The sequence below is a fragment of the Pleurodeles waltl genome, chromosome 8, assembly GCF_031143425.1.
Source record: "Pleurodeles waltl isolate 20211129_DDA chromosome 8, aPleWal1.hap1.20221129, whole genome shotgun sequence".
In the NCBI taxonomy this organism is placed as follows: domain Eukaryota; kingdom Metazoa; phylum Chordata; class Amphibia; order Caudata; family Salamandridae; genus Pleurodeles; species Pleurodeles waltl.
This window is the reverse complement of record NC_090447.1, coordinates 819,557,804-819,580,056: the sequence shown is the minus strand read 5'-3', so window position 1 is coordinate 819,580,056 and position 22,253 is coordinate 819,557,804. Positions and strand designations below refer to the sequence as shown.

General features: G+C 43.9%; 1 protein-coding gene across 2 annotated transcripts in view; it reads right to left on the bottom strand.

Annotated features, from left to right (window-relative positions):
- The window catches only part of LOC138250326 (CD99 antigen-like), a 286,125-nt gene that overhangs the window by 123,035 nt on the left and 140,837 nt on the right, over positions 1-22,253 (bottom strand). For both annotated transcript variants that reach the window (XM_069205086.1, XM_069205088.1), the window contains exon 5: positions 13,080-13,127. In XM_069205086.1, the coding sequence (XP_069061187.1) occupies positions 13,080-13,127 (48 nt within the window). The remainder of the gene's footprint in view (positions 1-13,079; positions 13,128-22,253) is intronic.

The window sequence follows — 22,253 nt, the reverse complement described above, 5'->3', positions numbered from 1 at the left end:
CACTCAAATCCAGGGAGAAATACAACTAGCAGAAACAAACCCCCGAATTACATCTACCTCCCTAGTGACCTGCTACATCTCCCCCCGGAGGCCACACCATATGTTGTGGTCTTGGCTAATGTCCCACCGATAGACGATCAACAACGTGAAACATGGTCAGCCTTGAGAAACAAGGCCCTCAATTGGATCGGGACCCGAATGGGCCCTGGCTCAGTGAGGACCCTTTTTGATGACATAAAAATGGTCAGAAGAATTAAATGGATAGGGAACAGCATGAAAGTACTAACTGGAGATTGTGTGGTCCTTTTTTTTGGTTCACCGAACCTAGTGAATAGAATTATCCATGACTTAGGAGCCAGACAAGTTACCCTACAAGGAATCTCGCTACTACCCCTGGGTTATTTCTATCAAAGACCAATGGGGAATAACTCCATCCACCCACAGCGAGCCGTAGCATCCTCACCCAGCCCAGACTTATCTATAACATGCAACAGATTTTACCCCCTTTCAACGTTGGAAAATATAGATTGACTGGATATGAAACAGTCAGCTATCCCTGAAAGAGTAGCTAAAACAATTTATATATCAGGGACGGACCTACATAAGGAAGTCATATCACACACTATGGTTCCTGTAAGGAACGAGAGTTTACCTTATCTAAGCCAGGGTGATGATCCCAAACGTATACTAAACTCAACCAACAGCAATACCCCCCCCCCCCCCCACCCCCCAAAGGCCAAGCACCGTAACTTTAAGCAGTACCTTAACCAGAAACCGAAACTAGTTTTACTATTCTGGAATATTGCAGGCTTAGCCAATAAGCTAGACAATGAGATTTGGGCCAATTTTTAAGTAGACTATTCATGTGTTTGCCTGCAAGAGACATGGCTCCTAACTCCCGCCCATCTAAATGGCTATAAAACATTTCATACTCCTGCCGAGCAGTCAAGGCATGGTAGACCCAAAGGGTGACTGTGCACATATATTTCCAACAAATTACCCTTACAGAATTTAGAGATGCAATTTACGAGTCCATATTACCAATTGATTGAGAGTAACCTGGATCATAAGACCCACTTAGTCATTATCAATTTTTATAATAATGCTGCTCCAGGAGAATTCTCCAACATTTTAGTGGGAATGGAAAATGATTTTAAAAAAATATTCGGAAAAAACAATCGAGAGATCCTATTGATATGGGGGGGTGATTTTAACATCCATCAGTGTGAAGAAATTTCAGATAAGATATGTGGTTGGGACTCAGAAGGCATAGGTACAAGCCTCCACTTCTCTCATAACACTCAAGGAGAGGAAATTAATTTACTGGCTCAAACCTACAACCTTTCCTTCGTAAATGAACTAGTTTTGGCCGATCCACAGTTTAAACCAACGTATAATGGAAGGGGCGCAAATACAGTGATCGATTATGTCCTAATTTCTACTCACTTCGCTCACTATCTTACAAACTATACCTTGCACGACATCGCAATTAGTGATCACTACCCTCAGAGCATGAATCTCTTAATATCTCCCCTTTTAGCAGCTAGGGAAGATAGTATTATACTGGCAGATGATATTGAACTGGCACCGCGCAATGGATATACTATGAAGTGGGCCCAGACAGACCCCAAGTCTTTATTGAAACAGGTAATACGCCAATGTAAACATGCTTTCGCAGACTGTCTAAGAGAGAACCCACATCCAGGGCAATGTCTAAGTGCGTTTACAACGATTACACAAACCATAAAAAAAGCCCTCACTATTAAAAGCAGTAAGGTAGGGAAAAAAAGGATGCGCGGATGGTTTGACCACAACTGCACCCAAGCACATAATAGACTGAAAAAGGCCCTAAATGCCCCAAAAAGGTGCTGGAGTGACATATGCAAATGCAGACAGGAATATAAGACAGCAATAAAGAAAAGGAAATTGACTATAAAAACAAACTTGTGGGAAACCCTCCATATAGCAAGTCGTAAGAAAGATAATATACTCTTCTGGCAGACAATAAATTCCCCCATGCTAGGGGACAGTGACATTCCTAGGATGGAAATTGCTATCTCCGAAGAAGACTGGGTAGCACATTTCTCTAATATATATTCCCTGATGAGTGATATATTAGACCATACTCACGACCACGATGCACAGGAAGGTCCGCGCCTAGTCATAACCCCCCAATTTAGCCTTCAGGAGGTAGAGGAAGCTATAATAGAAAGTAAATCAGGGAAAGCGCCAGGCCCTGATGGCGTTCCGATCGATATATTCAAGGCCAATACTGAGCTGTGGGGGCCTGTACTGACGCAGACATTGAGGGCTATCTGCACATGCGGACCCCTACCATCTTGGAGAGACTCTAACATAATCCCAATATATAAAAAGGGTGACCGCCTTAATCCAGCCTGTTACAGGCCAATCTCCCTGCTGGACACAACAGTTAAATTAGCAGGGAGAATAATTCTGAACAGGCTACAAACATGGGCAGAGGAAAAGAATGTTTTATCCCCGGTCCAGTATGGATTCCGGAAAGGAATCGGAACAGTGGAACAAAGTCTAAATCTAAGTCTTATTATTGCAAAGTACACCAAGATCAGAGCAGGCAACCTGTACCTGGCCTTTATTGATTTATCATCAGCCTTGGACTGTGTAATCCATGACAAATTATGGGATATTTTAAACAGCATGGGGGTGGAACTGGCCCTAATTCAATTTATTCGTGAAATGTACACAGGGAGCAGAGCAAGAGTGAGATACGGCCTAAAAGGGGAATGTACTCGCTCCTTTGGTCTATACAGAGGAGTGCGCCACAGCTGCGTTCTTGCTCCGTTCCTGTTTTCAATGTACATAAACAACTTAGACAAAGAATTGGCCACTAAATGTAAAGATCTACCCCAAATAGATAATCAACCTGTTCCGGCATTACTTTATGCAGACGACGCAGTACTAATGGGCAGGACCCCAATAGCTCTCCAGAAACTCTTAACAACCTGCATTACATACATGACACAGCTGGGACTTACTGTCAACCGCTCCAAAACTTTTATCATGAACTGCGGAGGGAAGCGCGGCAAGTCTTATAACATCACTATTGCAGATAGCAAGGTCGAAATCGCGCAATCCTTTTCATACTTGGGCATAACACTTGATAAGCTGGGTTCCTGGGCCAACTGCAGGAAGACGAAGATAGTGCACCTGATCAAAACAACGATGGCACTACGACTCTTCTCCAAAAGGCTTGGGGGGATTACACCACCTAATATGGTAAAGATCTATAAAGCCAAGTGTATTCCAGCTGTTACTTACGGGGCAGGAATTTGGGGTAATACAAACTGCGATCTAGTCCAGACTGTGGAGAATGATTTCCTACGACATCTGTTGAGGGTACCAAAAGGCACTTCATCGTACGTCACACACTCGGAACTTGGGGTTCCCTTTATTGCAGACTTGATAAAGATACAGCCATTGCTATTATGGCATAAAGTCTGGACCTCGGAACACACCAGTTTTAATAAGGCCATTTTGACCGACTGTACGAAGTCATTATACACATCAAGGGTACCATGGTTAAAATACATCACAACCTTTTTTGAAAAATTGGGCAACAAAGACTACTATTCAAACCCAGCCTCGTTGCAGAAGATATCTAGGAAGGACCTGAGTAAACTGGCATTAAAATATCTAGAAGACATATGCTGGGGTGTGGAATCAAAAAAAACTTCAGTCATTCATAACCAAATAATTTTGACGGCGGAGGGCATGCAGCCTTACTTGGCAAATATGGTACTCCCTCGCCACCGTTATGTTCTTACTAGACTTAGGCTAGATACGTTTCATCGCCTAGTTTCATTTCCAACTATGAACGATTGGTCCACCTTGTTAAAACCATGCCCCTGTGATGCAAAAACACCGCAATCCACAATCCATGTGGTTTTATTTTGTAATTTCTACGCCTACCAGAGGAAACGCCTAGTTGTTCCACTTTTAAGGAAAATCAATCTCCCCCAATGTCGCACAGCCTACGCCTGTCTCCAGTCACTATCTTCTTTAGAGACGTGTGGAATTTTAGCTAATTTTTTAGGTTCGGTATTAAAGATAAGGAAATCCATGGGGGAGGTGATCAAAATATAATCTACTGTGATAGGCTTCTTTCATTGTTGTGTGTTTTTATTACATTTTTATTGTTTTACCTATTTGACTTTTATTGTTTATTGAAACATATGTATCATAACTGGAGATCTTTTTATGACTGTTATGTCTTTTATGACTTGGTGAAAGTCGAATAAAGATTTTGTACTGTACTGTACTGGGTAAGCAACATTTTCCGTTCAATGGCATATGAGGCTGTAGATACACATTCTCTGCATACACTGGAAAACAGACCCTCCATAAAAGCGGTGGCTAGCTTGTGGGAGTTGCAGTTGACTGGAAAAGTGTTTGTAGTACAGCTTGGCCTACACTGGCTTGCTGACATGCTAGTACATCCACACAGTAATGCTTTGTAAATATATGTGGTGTAGTCAATGTAGCTGCCTTACAAATGTCTGCTACAGGTATGTTTCCAAGGAAAGCCATAGAGGCTCTTTTTTTCCTAAAAGAATGTGCTTCAGGAGTTACTGGTAACTGTCTCTTTGCTTTAGCATAGCAAGTCTGTATACAATTTACTATCCATCTAGCTATGCTGTTTTTGGATACTGGTCTGCCTTTGTGAGGTATAAAAAAAGCTACAATCAGCTGTTTAGTTTTCCGAAATTCTTTGGTTCGGTCAATGTAAAACATAAGTGCTTGTGTAACATCTAGACTATGAAGAGCTTTTTCTGCAACTGAGTCAGACTGTAGAAAGAAAACGTTGAGCTCAAAGGATAGGTTGATATTGAATTGGGAAACCGTTTTAGGAAGGAACTTCAGGTTTGTGCGAAGGACCACCTTGTCTCTGTGACCTTGGAAGAAAGGTTCTTCCAAGATTAGGCCCTTGAGCTTAATAACATGCCTGAGAGATGTGATTCTAAAAACACCACTTTCCAAGAAAGATACTGAAGAGGGCATGAATGAAGTGGCTCAAAAGGAGGGCCCATGAGCCTGGAAAGCACAATATTGAGGTTCTAGGATGGTGTAGGAGGCACTCTGGGTGGGATACCCTTTTAAGACCTTCCGTGAAAGCTTTGATGACTGGCATTCTGAACAAGAAAGAACATTGTCTGTTCTGTAAATATGCGGCTATAGCTGCGACATGTAAGCGAATAGAAGTGTAATCTAAATTTGCTTCCTATAAGTGGAGCAAATAAATGATGTATTGGACAGTAGCTTTAATGGGATTAATATGTTTGGGTTGGCAGTAGCATACAATTTTTTTTCTCCATTTTGCAGCATGACATGCTCTGGTTGTGGTTTTATGAGCTTTCCTGAGAATGTCCTTACATCTGCAAGCAATCCTAAGTATCCAAACTCTATGACCTAAGGAGCCATATCACAAGGTTGAGTGACTTGTAGTCTGGATTTCAGATCAGTCCTTGAATTTGAGTGAGGAGGTCTGGCCTGTTGGGGAGCTTCTCGTGGGGAACTACTGAGAGGTCCAGAAGTGTGGTGAACTATGGCAGACGCACCCAAGTGGGAGCTACAAGGATCATGGTGAGATATGTCTGCCTGATCCTCCAAACCAGAAATGGAATGAGAGGGAGAGATGGAAAAGTGGAAACAAACATCCCTGACAGTTCATCCATAGAGTGTTGCACTTGGATAGAGGGTGTGGATGGCTGCAGGCGAAGCTTGGGCATTTTGCGTTTTTTGCTGTGATGAAAAGATCTATCTGTGGCGTTCCCCACTTTAGGAAGTATTTTTGAAGGACTTGTGGGTGGACTTCAGATTTGTAGACTTGTTGCTGCATCCTGCTAAGGGGGTCTGCAAAGTCATTGTCGGTCTCTGGGAGATACTCTGCCACCAAGTCAAAGTGGTAGTTGAAAGCCCACTTCCATATTGTCTGAGAGAATTGTGACAATTAGGAGGACCATGTCCCCCCCAGTTTCTGTAGAAAATACATGTCTGTCATGTTGTCTGTGTGGACTAAGACAACCTTGTGAGACAGGTGGCAAAGAAATGCTTTCACGGCTTGAAATACTACCTGAAACTCGAGGTAATTCATATGTAGGGATTGGTGACTGAGATCTCAGAGGCCATGTACTGTGAGGTCTTAAAGGACCGAAAGGCAGGACTTTGAACTGCTCATATTTGCCTGCAACCACAAATCTTAAGTATTTTCGGTGTGCTGGGCGGATGGGAATAAGGAAGTAGGCGTCCTTTAGATCCAAGGCCATTATACAGTCACCCTTTTGTATAAGTGGAACGTCTTGAAGAATAACCATATGAAGGCATTCTGAGAGAATGTAGAGGTTTAATAGTGTGAGGTCCAGAATAGGCCTGAGTGAGCCGGTTTTTGGGGGGAATGAGGAAGTATAGGGAGGATACTCCTAATCCCTGGTGTTGTAAGGGAACAGGCTCGATGGTCCCTTTGAGAAGAAAGGATTGAACCTCTTACTTGAGAAGGGTGAGGTGCTCATGAATAATCGGAGAGAGCAAGGGGGAATTTTTGGAGGAGCGGTAATGAGTTTCAGACAATAACCATGTTGGATAATGGAAAGGACTCATTAGTCTGTGGTGATGTTGACCCATTCTGGATGAAAATTTTAAAGCCGTCCCCCAACAGGTGTGGAGTGGGCTGGGGGAAGACTGACATAGTCTCTGCTTTGCATTGGAGGTAGAGCCTCGGGAGTCGGTGCTCTTTCATCTACGCTTGTTGTCATTACCTCTGTAGGACCCCCCCCCCAAAGAAACCCCTGGAACAGGTGGTGGAAGGCTTTCTAGGTTGGGAGGTAGACGTCTGAGGCCATGGATCTATAACCACCTCTGAAGGTGGGGTGACAAAAAGCACCCCTTTGTGTGGGGGACTTTAGAGCACCCATAGCTTTTTCTGGGTCTGTCTTTTTTTCAGCTTCTCAAGGAGAGAATCGACTTTAGGGCTAAAAAGATGTTCCTTACTACGTGGCATGTTAAGAACTTCTTGATGCACATCTGGTTTAAATCCAGAGCATGAAAGCCACAAGTGTCTCTTTATCAAAACACTGGTATTAATGGTGCGTGGAGCAGTATCTGCGGCATCTAGGGCACAGCGTACGTAGTTGTCTGTAATTGTTTGCTCCTCAATAACAGTGTGCTGCCTTTTTTTGCGGTGCTCTTCTGGGACAAACTGAAGGAGCTCCTCCAAGTCATCCTAGTGAGCCCAGTCATACCCATCTGGTAAGGCTTGTGAATTGGCAACACACCAATGGTTAACTGCATGAGCAGCCACCCTTTTGCCAGCACCATCTAACTTTTTACTCTCCTTGTCAGGAGGAGAGTCGCCTGTGGCCTGGCTATTAGCATGTTTTTGTGCAGTTGCGGCTACTTTAGAAGCTGGAGGGGCGTGTGATCCAATGTACATTGGATCTGTGGAAGCAGCATCTACTCTAGGGCTAATAACCCAAGATTGCATGGGTTCTTTAAAAATTTCATCAGCATGACGAAGCATGCCAGGGAGTAAAGGGAAAGAGTGAATATCCCTTTGGGTGGATATTAGGGTATCACACACGAAGTCCTGTGCGATGAGGTCCCTGTGCAACTCTACGTTGTGGAAGCTGGCTGCCCTTGCCACTACCTGCTTGAAGGATGTACTATCATCTGGTGGGGAGGGTTGCGTGGTGTACAAATCTGGACCATTGGTCAGTATGGAATCTGGTTGATATGTGTCCCATGGATCAGGGTTCCGCTGTGCTCCACCCAAAACTTACCCAGTGTATACAGGGGATCCCTGAGGAGTAAAATGTCCTGCAGTAGATGAAGCAGGTAAAGGAGGGGAGGGAGGTGGAAGAGACGCAGGAGGTGGAAAAGGTGGCGGTGGAAGAGGTGGAGAAGGCTTGTGAGGTGTTGTGGTAGCCTGGTCTTTGGTAACCTTCTTTGGAGGTGGAGAAGTGTCCAAAGCCTCTTAGAAGGATAGCTTCCTCTTGAAAAGTACAGGAGGGCGAAGCAATAATGCTCCCAGTACCCTACTGTATATGGAGGCAGCACTGGCGAGTGTCCATCATCTCCAAAATGGGTTCCACAGGTAAAGGCATAGCTGAAGACTGGCTAGAGTCCTTCTGCTCCGATGGTCTCTGTTCTGTGGTTTTTGGCACCGTAGACGCTGCGATTTGCTCAGCACTAAAGCAGAGGTGTTAGCTGGTCGGCTCAGAACTGAAGTACTCAAAGGCGAAGTTTGGGCTGAGATGGCAACTAAATCTCGGACCAAGGTGCCGGAAGTCAAAGCTGAAGATGCTGTTTTGGTCTTGGCTATTTGCAGAACTGAGCCAGAGGGCGGGGCAGCCAAAAAGGTTTTTCAGAACTGGCCTTGGCCTGGTGGCAGTGGCGGTCCGGTGGCATCTGCAAGGGGCTTTTTAACAGTCTTAGGACGGTACTCACAGTTTGCACAGATGTTATCTTGTGGCTTTTGATATCCGATTGCACATCTGTGTCCTGGATCGAAAAGGCCTCCTCTTGTTCCGGCCCCGCCTGGTTGCTTTCCTCCCAAAGATGTCTGCGTAGTCATCCGGAGTCTTGTGCACCATCTCCAAGTGACTAACTCTTTCATACCGAGGGGTCTTCTTCGACCAAAAGAATTTGCAGGTGTCACACGTAGCTTTCTGATGATCGGGGGAAAGGTACAAGTTACACACCAAATGTTGGTCAGTGTGGGAACATTTTGAGCGGCACCAAAGGCAGAAACGAACGGTGTTCTTTCCATCAGCTCAGCATAATGGTTGGTGCTGATGAGGAAGCCCCAGAGGATGCGCTGTCAGTGTCTGGATCGGCGAGTGAAGGTGAAAGCAAAGACAGAAATACACAATGAAGAAACAATATCATTGATAAAGAGAAGACAGAAAGAAAGATTTTGGACCGGAGCGAGTCAAAAGACGGACCAAAGACACGCACATCCGAACCCGATGGCAGAGAGAAAACAATCTAACAAAGGAGTCAATGCCCATGGCAGTATCACCGAGAAGGAGTCACTCGATCCAGTGTCTCGAAAATGCTTCTTTGAAGAAAAACAACTTGCAATACTCCAGTCCTGACACTAGAAGGCAGGAGAATGCAGAGCATGTGTGTCTACAGCCACACATGCCGTAGAGTAGAGGTCTTCAATCTGGGGGTCGCGACTCCCAGGGGGGCCGTGGAGTCCTGGAAAGGGGGTCGCTCATTCCCCCGGCCCATCTTCAAAATGCCTCAGCTGAACTTTTGAGTCTCCTGTGCTGTGAAAGCCGCACAGACAGTTAAGGAGGCCTTCCCAGGGCGTCTGCTTCCTGAATAAAATGCAAATGTGCTCTAGAGCTCATCTGCACATGTAAAGGGTGCTTGGGAGCAGCTTTAAATGAACGAATCACTCAAAGCTTTGAGACAACAAATATTTATTGAGGGTAGTGCAAAGAGTTAACAACTGCGCTGTGAAGTGCGTGCTTTTAATTGTCATTGTATTTCCACAGTGCTTACTTCACCTGGAGGTGTTGAAGGGACAGCTATTAAAAAACAAAGGTATTGCATATCCTCTGATTTTACTTAAATCTACATTTTGGAACCACAGTTTTAGCTTAAACCTTTTTGTAGTGGCCTATCTTATACTGTGTGTAATGCAAATATAAAATAATGCCTTACATATTCACAGTGCTTTCTGACACAAGCTGTGACCTCGTGACACTAAAAATACAGAAGTCACTATTCTCAACTGCACTAACCAAGGTTTAGTTCTGTCGCTCTCTGGTTACACGCAGACCTCTGCAGTGTATTAACTAATAGAGGTTTCATAATGCACTACAATTCATTTACCAATGAGTAACAACTTTCTTTTATTTATTTTTCATTTAAGCTGGCTGTTATTTTATATGTAGCTACCTGACAGTGAAAGACCTAAAAAAAAAAACGTAGAGAATATTTTGGGTTTGTTTATGAGAGGATGGAGCATCACTTTTTTTGACGCTCCAGCGGCGCAAGCCTCTCAATCATACCTATGAGGTGACGAAAAGCCTCCCTGAGTGGCTTTGAATGGCGTTGTAGATATGGAGAAAGGCAAAGCAGCGCAAGCTGCTGCATTGCCTTACTTTGCGTCAAGGAGGCGTTCCATGGGAGTAGTGGTGGGTGTTCCCATGCAACACGCATGGATTTTGACGCTGCCCCAGATTTACAAAATCACGTGAACTGGAGCAGTGCCAAAAGCTTATGCGCCCCCCCAGAGCAGGCATAATGAGGAGAAATGTTTTCATTTCTCCTTGTTTTTTCCTCTTTCCATGTGTGTTGCTATCTGTCGTACATATTGAAAGGGGTAAAATGCCTCTCTGGATTGTTTTTGTGCCGGAAGGTGCCCCTTCCTGCACAAATACTATCCTGCCTATATTGGCGCTAGGCAACAATTGTGCGCCAGCGCATGGGGAAAGGACAGAAATGCACTGTATTTCATAAATACAGTGCATTCCTGCCCTTTTGTATTGGTTTAGGGCAGTGTAACAAGAAGACTTGTGGCACTGTCATATGCCAAATCCTCATAAATGAGTACCTTTGTTTTTAGCCACAACCTTGACCACTCCCCCACACTCACTGACCTTTCGTTTGCTAAACACTGTTTCATATTATTTCCTCACAGTAAAAATGATTTGCTGTGGGAAAGGGGGACGTTTATTATTGTTGTTGATGATGAGGAGTACCAGGTTCTAGACATTTTTATCAGAAGGGGGTCCTTACACCTAAAAATGTTTAAGAGGGGGTCCCGGCATCAAAACGTTTGAAGACCTCTGCCGTAGAGTATGCTGTTTCTAGCTCAAATGGATCAAAAGTTACTCAAAATGTGGAAATACATAATGCTGTGCAATGGAAAGCCCTTTGTAAAGGATGACTGGTCACGTTTCTGTTAATCATTGCTGTATTTGTGTGCCAGACTAATATTAATGAATGTGAAACCTTTGCCAAGATAGTTTTAAGATGTTAAAAAATGTCAAAATAATGAGGTACCACTATCATAAAATATGTCGCAGTATACTGCACAATTTGCCTTTCTTGAAGCATATTTTAGTCAACCTGCCGTATAACTTGGTCCTCCCTAGTCACATAATTTCTTATGGTAAAGGAGTGTATTTAATGCTTTGTAGCTGCAGGGTGTAATCGAACTGTTTATTGTAGGGTGTTATACTAGCACATAACACATTACCCACCAATGTATTGTTAATCATACGTTATGAAAGGAAAATGTATCTCTAATTTTTTTGCATCCATATAGACAAATGGAGAGTTACCCTTAAGAAGTGTTTAGTTGTGGTGCACTAGCCACTACTCTGGGCTCAGCCAGTTTATTTTCTTGTGAGTAAAGCTGTTCTGATGTAACCCGAAAATACAAAGACCAAATAATAAAGGGGCCTCTCAAATGACCAGAGAGCAACAAGTTTCTGTCAACATAAGGCATGGAAGCAGCATGCCAAAGAGAACATCTTTTACTCCAGGAAGTAGTTTTATTGAGCTTTCACATCTTTAGGGTAGTATGTTAGGAGGGCCCGCCACTGCAGTCTGCTTCAGCGTTACATATGTTTAAGATCAGCGGGCAGACAGAAGTGCTTAATTTGTAAATAAATAGGTGCCGGTGCTCAAAGCCCCTCTCTTAAACACGAGGCTGTTGTAATTAAATCTGTCAGCACTGAATACTGAAGGCAGCGTAATCCTGAAGCTATCTCGGGCCTCTTCAATCCATTTGCGGCCACCCCTGCCTCTTCAGTTCATCCTGCTTTATGACGCTTTTTCCCTTTCTCCCTTTATGACGCTTTTTCGTTTTTCCTTCTTTCCCATATGTGTCTTTTGCTCGCAGCAAGATGCTTGAGGCATGAGAATAAGCCCCGGCCCTCACAAATAAGTGCGGGTCGTCAGCACCGGAAACAACAAGCACAAATTAAACACTGGCAGACAGTACACACACACACACACACACACACAGACAATGCGGACTTTATTTTACACCTAAACTACATTGCAAGAAATCGGGTGCAAAGATATTCTCTACATGAATGCCAATACACAACCGGGAGTGTGCAGATTACCACACATGCAAATGCCTCCAAAATGCTGTTAAGGTTTAAAAAAGAAAATGTAAAAACATTTAGCTCTGGAAAACTGGATGAACAAAAATAGGGCTATGGGGTGCAGGTAAGTGAGTTCACGGATGGTGAAAAGCAGCACACAGTGGAGAGCAACAGAGGGCCAGGTGAGAACCACACAAGGGAGAGAAAGAAGCCTGTGGGGAAAAAGCCCACTGGCGAGAGAGAACAACAGGAAGTGTAGTAAAGGACATGAAAGAGTGAACGAGGAGCGTGTGGGGGAAGAGAAGCGCACAAAGGAAGAAACTGGAAAATAAATGCACTCTGATGGAGTCTTAAAGAAAAAGAAAGAAGTTCAATAAAAGTGAGCAGCAGAAGGACAAAAGTAAAGAGGCTATGCTCTAGGGAACGGAAAAACACAAGACAGACAGTGCAAGCCACCCAATTAGGAATCGAGGAAATAAGAGTGGCAATAAAGCCATGCAGTGGGTGGGCTTTAAGCCCACTTTAAGATCCGGTAAGCAGAATTATGTACTTTTCCACCAGACAGGTGCTCTGGATGGTTGGCTTGACCGAAAAAGGAGCCACTACTTGAAATTACAGATTTGTACTGCGTGACCAATTAATAAAAGTGGGATTGATAAAAACATTTTTAATGCAGCGTTTTGGGGGCCGTTCCATACTATTCTTCACGGTGTTGAAGATTGCATACACTAAAAAGGGTGATGAAAATTGTGAACTTGGGCATCTGCACCCAAACATCGATAAGCAGATGCCTAGACGTTTTCTCTTCAGTGCTTTGGAATTATGCAACACTGTAATTCAAGTTACTGACTAGTTTGGTTTCTCCTAACAGCAGATTGTAGCGCACCATGCAACAGACTCACTAACCAGGGTAAGACATTTTTGAAACAATATTTAGACATCATAATATTTATTTTGCATTTGTATTCTTACCAGCACCTCCTGGAACAGGTCGTGGGGCAGGTTTTTTCGTGGGAATGCCTGCAAAGAAAGCAGTGAAAACTAAGAGGATTTCCACACAAAATAACTCATAATTCAGTGAAGGAATTAAACAAATTTATAATGAAATAAAACTCCATCAACGTCACTGTTGGGAACCATCACATGTATACTTTATTTGACCTCAAGACTTGCACAACTTTGCTTAAGGTATCTGTAAGGAAATGCCTCCGTGGCATGGTTACCCCCTGACTTTTTGCCTTTGCTGATGCTAAGTTTTGATTTGAAAGTGTGCTGAGGCCTGCTAACCAGGCTCCAGCACCAGTGTTCTTTCCCTAATCTCTACTTTTGTTTTCACAATTGGCACACCCTGGCATCCAGGTAAGTCCCTTGTAACTGGTACCCCTGGTACCAAGGGCCCTGATGCCAGGGAAGGTCTCTAAGGGCTGCAGCCTGTCTTATGCCACCCTGGGGACCCGTCACTCAGCACAGACACACTGCTTGCCAGCTTGTGTGTGCTGGTGAGGACAAAACGAGTAAGTCGACATGGCACTCCCCTCAGGGTGCCATGCCAACCTCACACTGCCTATGTAGTATAGATAAGTCACCCCTCTAGCAGGCCTTACAGCCCTAAGGCAGGGTGCACTATACCATAGGTGAGGGCACAAGTGCATGAGCACTGTGCCCCTACAGTGTCTAAGCAAAACCTTAGACATTGTAAGTGCAGGGTAGCCATAAGAGTATATGGTCTGGGAGTCTGTCATGCACGAACTCCACAGCACCATAATGGCTACACTGAAAACTAGGAAGTTTGGTATCAAACTTCTCAGCACAATAAATGCACACTGATGCCAGTGTACATTTTATTGTAACATACACCCCAGAGGGCACCTTAGAGGTGCCCCCTGAAACCTTAACCGACTACCCGTGTAGGCTGACTCGTTTTAGCAGCCTGCCACACTCGAGACATGTTGCTGGCCACATGGGGAGAGTGCCTTTGTCACTCTGTGGCTAGTAACAAAGCCTGTACTGGGTGGAGATGCTTATCACCTCCCCCTTGCAGGAACTGTAACACCTGGCGGTGAGCCTCAAAGGCTCACCCCCTTTGTTACAGCACCCCAGGGCATTCCAGCTAGTGGAGTTGCCCGCCTCCTCCGGCCACGGCCCCACTTTTGGCGGCAAGGCCGGAGGAGATAATGAGAAAAACAAGGAGGAGTCACTGGCCAGTCAGGACAGCCCCTAAGGCAACCTGAACTGAGGTGACTGACTTTTAGAAATCCTCCATCTTGCAGATGGAGGATTCCCCCAATAGGGATAGGAATGTGAGCCCCTCCCCTTGGGAGGAGGCACAAAGAGGGTGTAGCCACCCTCAGGGCTAGTAGCCATTGGCTACTGCCCTCCCAGACCTAAACACCCCCCTAAATTCTGTATTTAGTGGCTCCCCAGAACCCAGGAACTCAGATTCCTGCAACCTAAGAAGAAGAGGACTGCTAAGCTGAAAAACCCTGCAGAGAAGGATACACCAACTGCTTTGGCCCCAGCTCTACCGGCCTGTCTCCCCCCCCTTCTAAACACACTGCTCCAGCGACGCTTTCCCCAGGGACCAGCGACCTCTGAATCCTCAGAGGACTGCCCTGCTCTAGAAGGACCAAGAACTCCCGAGGACAGCGGCCCTGTTCACCAAAGACTGCAACTTTGAAACAAAGAAGCAACTTTGAAACAACTTGCGTTTCCCGCCGGAAGCGTGAGACTTGACCCTCTGCACCCCACGCCCCCGGCTCGACTTGTGGAAAACAATCACTTCAGGGAGGACTCCCCGGCGACTGCGAGACCGTGAGTAGCCAGAGTTGCCCCCCCTGAGCCTCCACAGCGACGCCTGCAGAGGGAATCCCGAGGCTCCCCCTGACCGCGACTACCTGATCCTCAGATCCTGACGCCTGGTAAAGACTCTGCACCCGCAGCCCCCAGGACCTGAAGAATCCAAACTCCAGTGCAGGAGTGACCCCCAGGAGGCCCTCTCCCTTGCCCAGGTGGTGGCTACCCGGAGGAGCCCCCCCCTTGCCTGCATCGCTGAAGAGACCCCTTGGTCTCCCATTGATTTCAATTACAAACCGGACGCTTGTTTGCACACTGCACCCGGCCGCCCCTGTGCCGCTGAGGGTGTACTTTCTGTGTGGACTTGTGTCCCCCCGGTGCCCTACAAAACCCCCCTGGTCTGCCCTCCGAAGACGCGGGTACTTACCTGCTGGCAGACTGGAACCGGGGCACCCCCTTCTCCATTGAAGCCTATGCGTTTTGGGCACCATTTTGACCTCTGCACCTGACCGGCCCTGAGCTGCTGGTGTGGTAACTTTGGGGTTGCTCTGAACCCCCAACGGTGGGCTACCTTGGACCCAAACTTGAACCCCGTAGGTGGTTTACTTACCTGCAAAAACTAACAAACTCTTACTGCCCCTAGGAACTGTGAAAATTGTCTAGTTTTAAAATAGCTATATGTGATTTATATGAAAACTGTGTATGCTATTTTGATTATTCAAAGTTCCTAAAGTACCTACCTGCAATACCTTTCATTTGAAGTATTACATGTAAAATTTGAACCTGTGGTTCTTAAAATAAACTAAGAAAATATATTTTTCTATACAAAAACCTATTGGCCTGGAATTGTCTCAGAGTGTGTGTTCCTCATTTATTGCTGGTGTATGTACAACAAATGCTTAACACTACTCCTTTGATAAGCCTACTGCTCAACCACACTACCACAAAATAGAGCATTAGTATTATCTTTTTTTGCCACTATCTTACCTCTAAGGGGAACCCTTGGACTCTGTGCATACTATTCCTTACTTTGAAATAGTGCATACAGAGCCAACTTCCTACAGTATCTACATCAAGCTTCTCCAACAAGAGGCGAGTGAGTTACTGGTAGCTCGCAAGCTACCTGTAAGTAGCTCTGGTGTGTTCAGCCCAAATTACAAAATTAGAAGCTTTTGCTTCGTTGATTTAATATGTTTATACCAACATCTAAGCATGTATCAAATACACAAATGTGTGTATTTTTTTTTTTTTTTTTTAGAACTCATTACCTGATATTTGGAGAAAAAGGGTTGAATTTCCAATTCAAATATTCCAACCATTGAGTTGGGTGACAATAAACATATGTTATTTCAACACCAAGATACTCTTCACTGAACTTCCAATTTATCAATATACATGTTGTATTTAAAGTTGATATGGGAGTGATAAATTATGCTGCTTCATTTGGTAGACTAATCACTTTAGTTCTAGGAACACTGCAAATATGGCTGTAATGAATTACCCCTACATAGTCAGTCCAAATTGATTAAAAAAGAAAAGTAAAAAAGGATTTAACACCAGTGCTGGCAACCCTGCCTGAGGCACTACGGTTATCACTCCTGATAATTTTGCATGGGGTGCCTACAATGAAAATAGTAGTAACTTGGAAAGATTTTCATTTAACATAAGTAGGTTTTGTTTCTGTTTTGTTTTTTTTACAGAAAAGGTTGGACGCCCATGATCTCCTAGGACAATCAACACAAAACTGGTTAATAACTCTCCCATCCGCTGTTCAATTATGGAAAAGCAGGTGAGTTAAGGACATGTTTACCATTATTTAAGAGGAGGTGAAGGAGATAATATAGACAAATTATGTTCTTTGTGCCCAACTACTGTTCCCTTAACTGTAAAATCCATTTCACTTGCATCAATATCATTATTGAACAGAACTGTTCTATATCAAAACAGTAGATTGATCAAATGTGTCTTAATATTCCTTCAATGCACCACAGAATAGTCTCTCAACTACCCACTAAGAGGGTGTAACTCGACCGTATTAAGCGGGTAAAAACTGGGTTAGTATAAACTGAGGGACATTGGGGCAACAAAGTTAGCCATCTTAAATAAGGCAAACATGTTCTGCAGAACCCTCTCCTCTACCCAAGTCACACCAGCATGGAAAAAGGTGCCCAGTGGTAATGTTGGATGAAAGTTGCTAGTACCCATCAGTTCATGCCAATTGTGAACAAAATGGTGTAATGCTCGTCTCTGTAAGGGTCACTAGAATGCCACCTTCATTGGTACCCAAGTTACTATCAGACTTCATGCCCTCTCAGAGAGGCATGCTTCTGGAATGTCAGGAGACCTTAGATATCTCAAAATACATTAGGACGTGCCACTGTCCTTTGGTCTCTTAATGTAAGTATCTACTTGGAACATAGCGTTCCAACAACTCTCAGGTCTGTGATTCTTCTGATCCTTAATTACTACTCCATCCCCAGGGCTTCTGACCCAAATGATGATCTTGACCACAGGATCTACACCAAGGACGTTTCAGTCCCTATGCAGAGACAAATGTCTATTTTTGGCTTCTGTGGACCAAAACCTCATCTCCTTTGAAATCATTTTATTATCAGCTAGAAGCCACATAATTCTGTTTTTGCTGCTTGCAGGAAACATCAGTTACTGGATTTTGGAATAAAAGAAACACTTTGAATCGTAATGTTTGCTTCTGATACTAACAATACTAGAACAAAAACAAAAAAATATTCAATGCACACTGGGATATTTTGAATTTCAAAAGCCCACAGAAACAAAGTGAGCAATCAAGATCTTTCACTCAATGCCTATGTGCAAGTTTTGTCTACATTTTAGAGGAGGTGGGAAGAGGAGTTACAGCAACCTCTGGAAAAAGTGTGTTTTATGCATAAGGGAAGAACATGCCAACAGTAAAAATTTACCTAGAGAGGCTTTTCACATTAACTTTTAGATCTATTCTTATTGTTTGTAATACGGAGATGTGAAACAACTAAGATGCTTGTTTAAGGAAATCCAGTGCATTCCATTTTTCAGAGACTGTGTCAGTAACATGAGTCTTATTTCAAGGTACGATAACAGGATTGGACAGAAAGAATACTAGGACGCGGGTTGAACACATTTTCATGAAATTACCGATATGATAAACTATTAGTTGTACATTTCGAGAGGTATCTTACTACATGAAATAGGTGATCTTATCTATGTCTCCCCATTTCTGTATCCCATTGTCACAGAAATGGCCATTATTAATTGCCATCATTAACTGTATATTCGTAATCCGAGATGAACAAAAGATAAATAAATTATGTAACCCCTCGGGTGCCTGGGATGAGCTGGTTACATCCTTGGCCACGCCGCTTGGGTGCAGAGGACATAACCAGCTCGTTCTGCACCCGGCCCAGAGGGAGCACTCGCGCTCCTCCCTTGGGCCTCCCATCCCCCTCCCATTGGCATAGATGGAAGGGGAATTGCTTCCCCTTCTACCCCTGACCTCTCCTAGTGACGTCTGATGATGTTAGCGAGCGATCGCTCTCCTGAGGGGAAAGGGTTGCTCCCCTGGGGGGCAAATTTATTTTAGGCCATTTCTGCCCCCAAGGGAGGCGGAAACCACTAAGCACCAGGGATTTTTTTTCTTTCTTTTTTTTTTTTTAACAGATGGGGAGAGACCCCTTAGGCAGGCAAGGGTCGCTCTGCTGGGGGGCAATTTTATTTTAGGCTATTTCTATGGCCATACCACCCCCAAATAAACGGGGACAAAGTTGTTCTGCCCACTGGTGGGCAGATGGGGCAATTACCCCCGATCCACTCCCCGGGGGTGACAAAAAACCTACTAGACGTCAGGGAATAAAAAAAAATAAAAAAAATAGTGGGGTGGTGGCTATCAACCAGTGTGGGCATGGTTATGCCCCCATCCCAACTGAAGGGGGTAACAGTCTTTCAGCTCTCCCTCCGTACACTAAAAGATCTTATCCCAATGGCAAGCAAGAGGACATTTGATTATTTTGGGTTTTGGTTTTACATTTGGGCCATGAGAGCTTGCCTAACTCTCAAAATCGTCCCACGTAGAATGGTGAGGGTTGCACCTTTTGTACTTTGGAATGCTGCCATGTAGCAAAATTTACGAGACCTAAACACTTCTAAAAACTAAACATCTGGGTGAGGCCAGGGTGGTGTGCTTCACATGCACCCCGCTTCTTACCCACAATGCCCTGCCAACCTCCAACTTTGCTTGAAATCACACATTTTTCCCACATTTTTGTGATGGAACCTTCCGGAATCTGCAGGAATCCACAAAAATCCTACCACCCAGAATTATCGCATGTATACTGATAAAAAGTCTTCCCCACTTGTCAGCCTAAAAACATTTTTTTCCAAACTGCCCTTTTGCACCTGCTTTAATTCCCCCTCAATTTCGACATGTTTTTGGCTCTTCCCTGTCACAGGCACTTGGCCCTCCAACACAAGTGAGGTTTCATCTTCATTGGGAAACTAAGGGGAACAGAGGGTGGTAGGAAATGAGTGCAGTGATCCCACACAGAAATATGGGGAAAATGTTATTTTTTAACTAAATTTGAGCTTTGTTGAGGATTCTGAGTAAGAAAACACTAGGAGATCCACGCAAGTCACACCTGCCTGGACTCCCTCAGGTGTTAGGGTTTGGTAGATTTCCCTAGATGGCTGCTAAGCCCAGGACCAAAAATGCAGGTGCCCCCACCCCGCAAAAAAAAGGTAGTTTTGCATTTGATAATTTTGATGTGTCCACAGTGTTTTGGGGCATTCCCTGTCAGGAGCACAAGGCCTATCTACACAAGTGAAGTGCCATTTTTATTGGGAGATGTGGGGGAATGCTGGGTAAAAGGAAGTTTGTGGCTCTCATCAGATTCCAGAAACTTTGCAGTACCGAAATGTGAGGAAAAAGTGTTTTCTTTTGCCAATTTTGAGTTTTGCTAAGGATTCTGGGTAACAGGACCTGGTGAGAGCACAACAAGTTACCCCATACTGGGTTCCCCTAGGTGTCTAGGTTTAAAAAATGCACAGGGTTCCCTGGTTTTCCTAGGTTCTGGCTAAGCTAGAGACCAAAATCCACAGCTAGGCACTTTCCAAAAAAGACAGTCAGATTTCCATGTAAAAATGTGATGTGCCCATGTTGCGTTTCCTGTTGCGTCCATTAGGCCTACCCACACAAGTGAGATACCATTTTTATCGGGAGACTTGGGTGAACACATAATAGAACAAGTGTTTTTGCCTCTTGTCTTTCTCTACATTTTTCAGTTTCAAACGTAAGACAGAGAGTAAAAAAGATGTCTATTTAGGAAATGCCCTGTAATTCACATGCTAGTATGGGGTTCCCAGAATTCAGAGATGTGCAAATTACCACTGCTTCTCAATACCTTATCTTGTGCCCATTTTGGAAATACAAAAGCTTCCTAATTTTCACTCTTTATATTTCTCCAAATGAATTGCTGTATACTTGGTATACAATGAAAACCCATTTTAAGGTGCAGCTCCTTTATTGGCTCTGGCTACCTAGGGTTCTTAATGAACCTACAAGCCCTATATCCCTGCAACCAGAAGAGTCCAGCAGATGTAACAGTATATTGCTTTCAAAAATCTGCCATAGTGAAAATAGCTATAGAAGAAAATGTGGAGAGAAATGGCTCTTTATTCACCTCAATTTTTTTTTTTTAGCTGTTGCTTTCTGTAGTAAAACCTTTAAGGATCTACACAATATCACCTCAATTTTTTTTTTTTTAGCTGTTGCTTTCTGTAGTAAAACCTTTAAGGATCTACACAAATGACCCCTTGCTGAATTCAGAATTGTGTCTACTTTTCAGAAATGTTTAACTGTCTGGGATCCAGCATTGGTTTCACACCCATTTCTGTCACAAACTGGAAGGAGGCTGAAAGCACAAAAAATAGTAAAAATGGGGTATGTACCAGTAAAATGCCAAAATTGTGTTGAAAAATGTGGTTTCCTGATTCAAGTCTGCCTGTTCCTAAAAGCTGGGAGGATGATGATTTTAGCACCACAAACCCTTTGTTGATGCCATCAAGGGGGGGGGGAAACACAAGCTTTCTTCTGCAGCCCTTTTTCCCCATTTTTTTAAATAATATATATTTTTTTTAATGAAATTTTAGCTGTATTTTGGCTAATTTCTTGGTCTCCTCCAGGGAAACCCACAAACTCTGGGTACCGCTAGAATCCCTAGGATATTGGAAAAAAGGACACAAATTTGGCGTGGGTAGCTTTTGTGGACAAAAAGTTATGAGGGCCTAAGCACGAACTGCCCCAAACGGCCAAGAAAAAGCTCAGCACCTGAGGGGAAAACGCCTGGCAGCAAAGGGGTTAAGATTAGAATTTCCTGCAGGATCCCAAAAAATGTTAATGGGAGTTTATGCAAATCGGTTGGTCTTAAAATAATTGCAGAAACACGTAAAATTAAGTTGTGAAATTTTTTAACTTTGACAACCTCAAGAAAGCTGGTCATTACTCTACTACTCATGACTTTTGCTTGGGAATCACTGGTCTAGGAGGTTATGCAGGTGAAACAAAGTAAAAGAGGCTCTCAAGGCCCTATTTCCACTCCTAGCTCTTGCATAAGCCTCCCAGCAGTAAAAAAAAGAGGTTGGTGATGGTGAGACCAGTCGACCTTTTGGGGTATTTTCCACTGAAAAAGTGTGTTTTGTAATTCCCACTACCCCTGCGATTTTGGTGAACCAGCAACCAGGGAGCCTGTGCTGGAACAATCCTTATCAGACAAGAAAGAAAGAGCCTGCATCAGCCATCAAGTTGCAAGGATGATTTAGTGTTCCTCCTACAAATGTATGTAAAAACTCTTGGATACTGGATGTCCTCAAAGCAGGTTATTCCTATGCCCACAAAGCTGGAACGAGGTGAAGAGCAGTTGTGAATGGCATGCTCTTTTAGTTTAATGTTTTTGTTCTTCTTGATTTTCCATCTCCAGCTTTCTAAATTTCAAGTTTCTTTTGAGGTTTCAAGGAGATGCATGTGATTTTAGTATTTTGCAGTGTACCAGAATAGACTGCCACAACCAATTTTAAGAAGAGGGATGTGCTTTTGGTCTTCACTTGCATGTTTTGGCAATTAAATGATTAGTGTGTGATAGCTAGCAAGTTTTTAGGAATGTGTTTACTTCCAATTTGATCACTAGGGAAGGGATGCCCCACTAAAAAACCTTATACACAGAGGCAACAGTGTACAAGTAAACACTCTTTCCACCAAGAAGTCAGAGAAGAACAAGTGACTTACCTTTGGTAACACCCTATCTAGTAGAGACTATCTTGCTGCAGATTCCTTACATTAGAACATTCCCA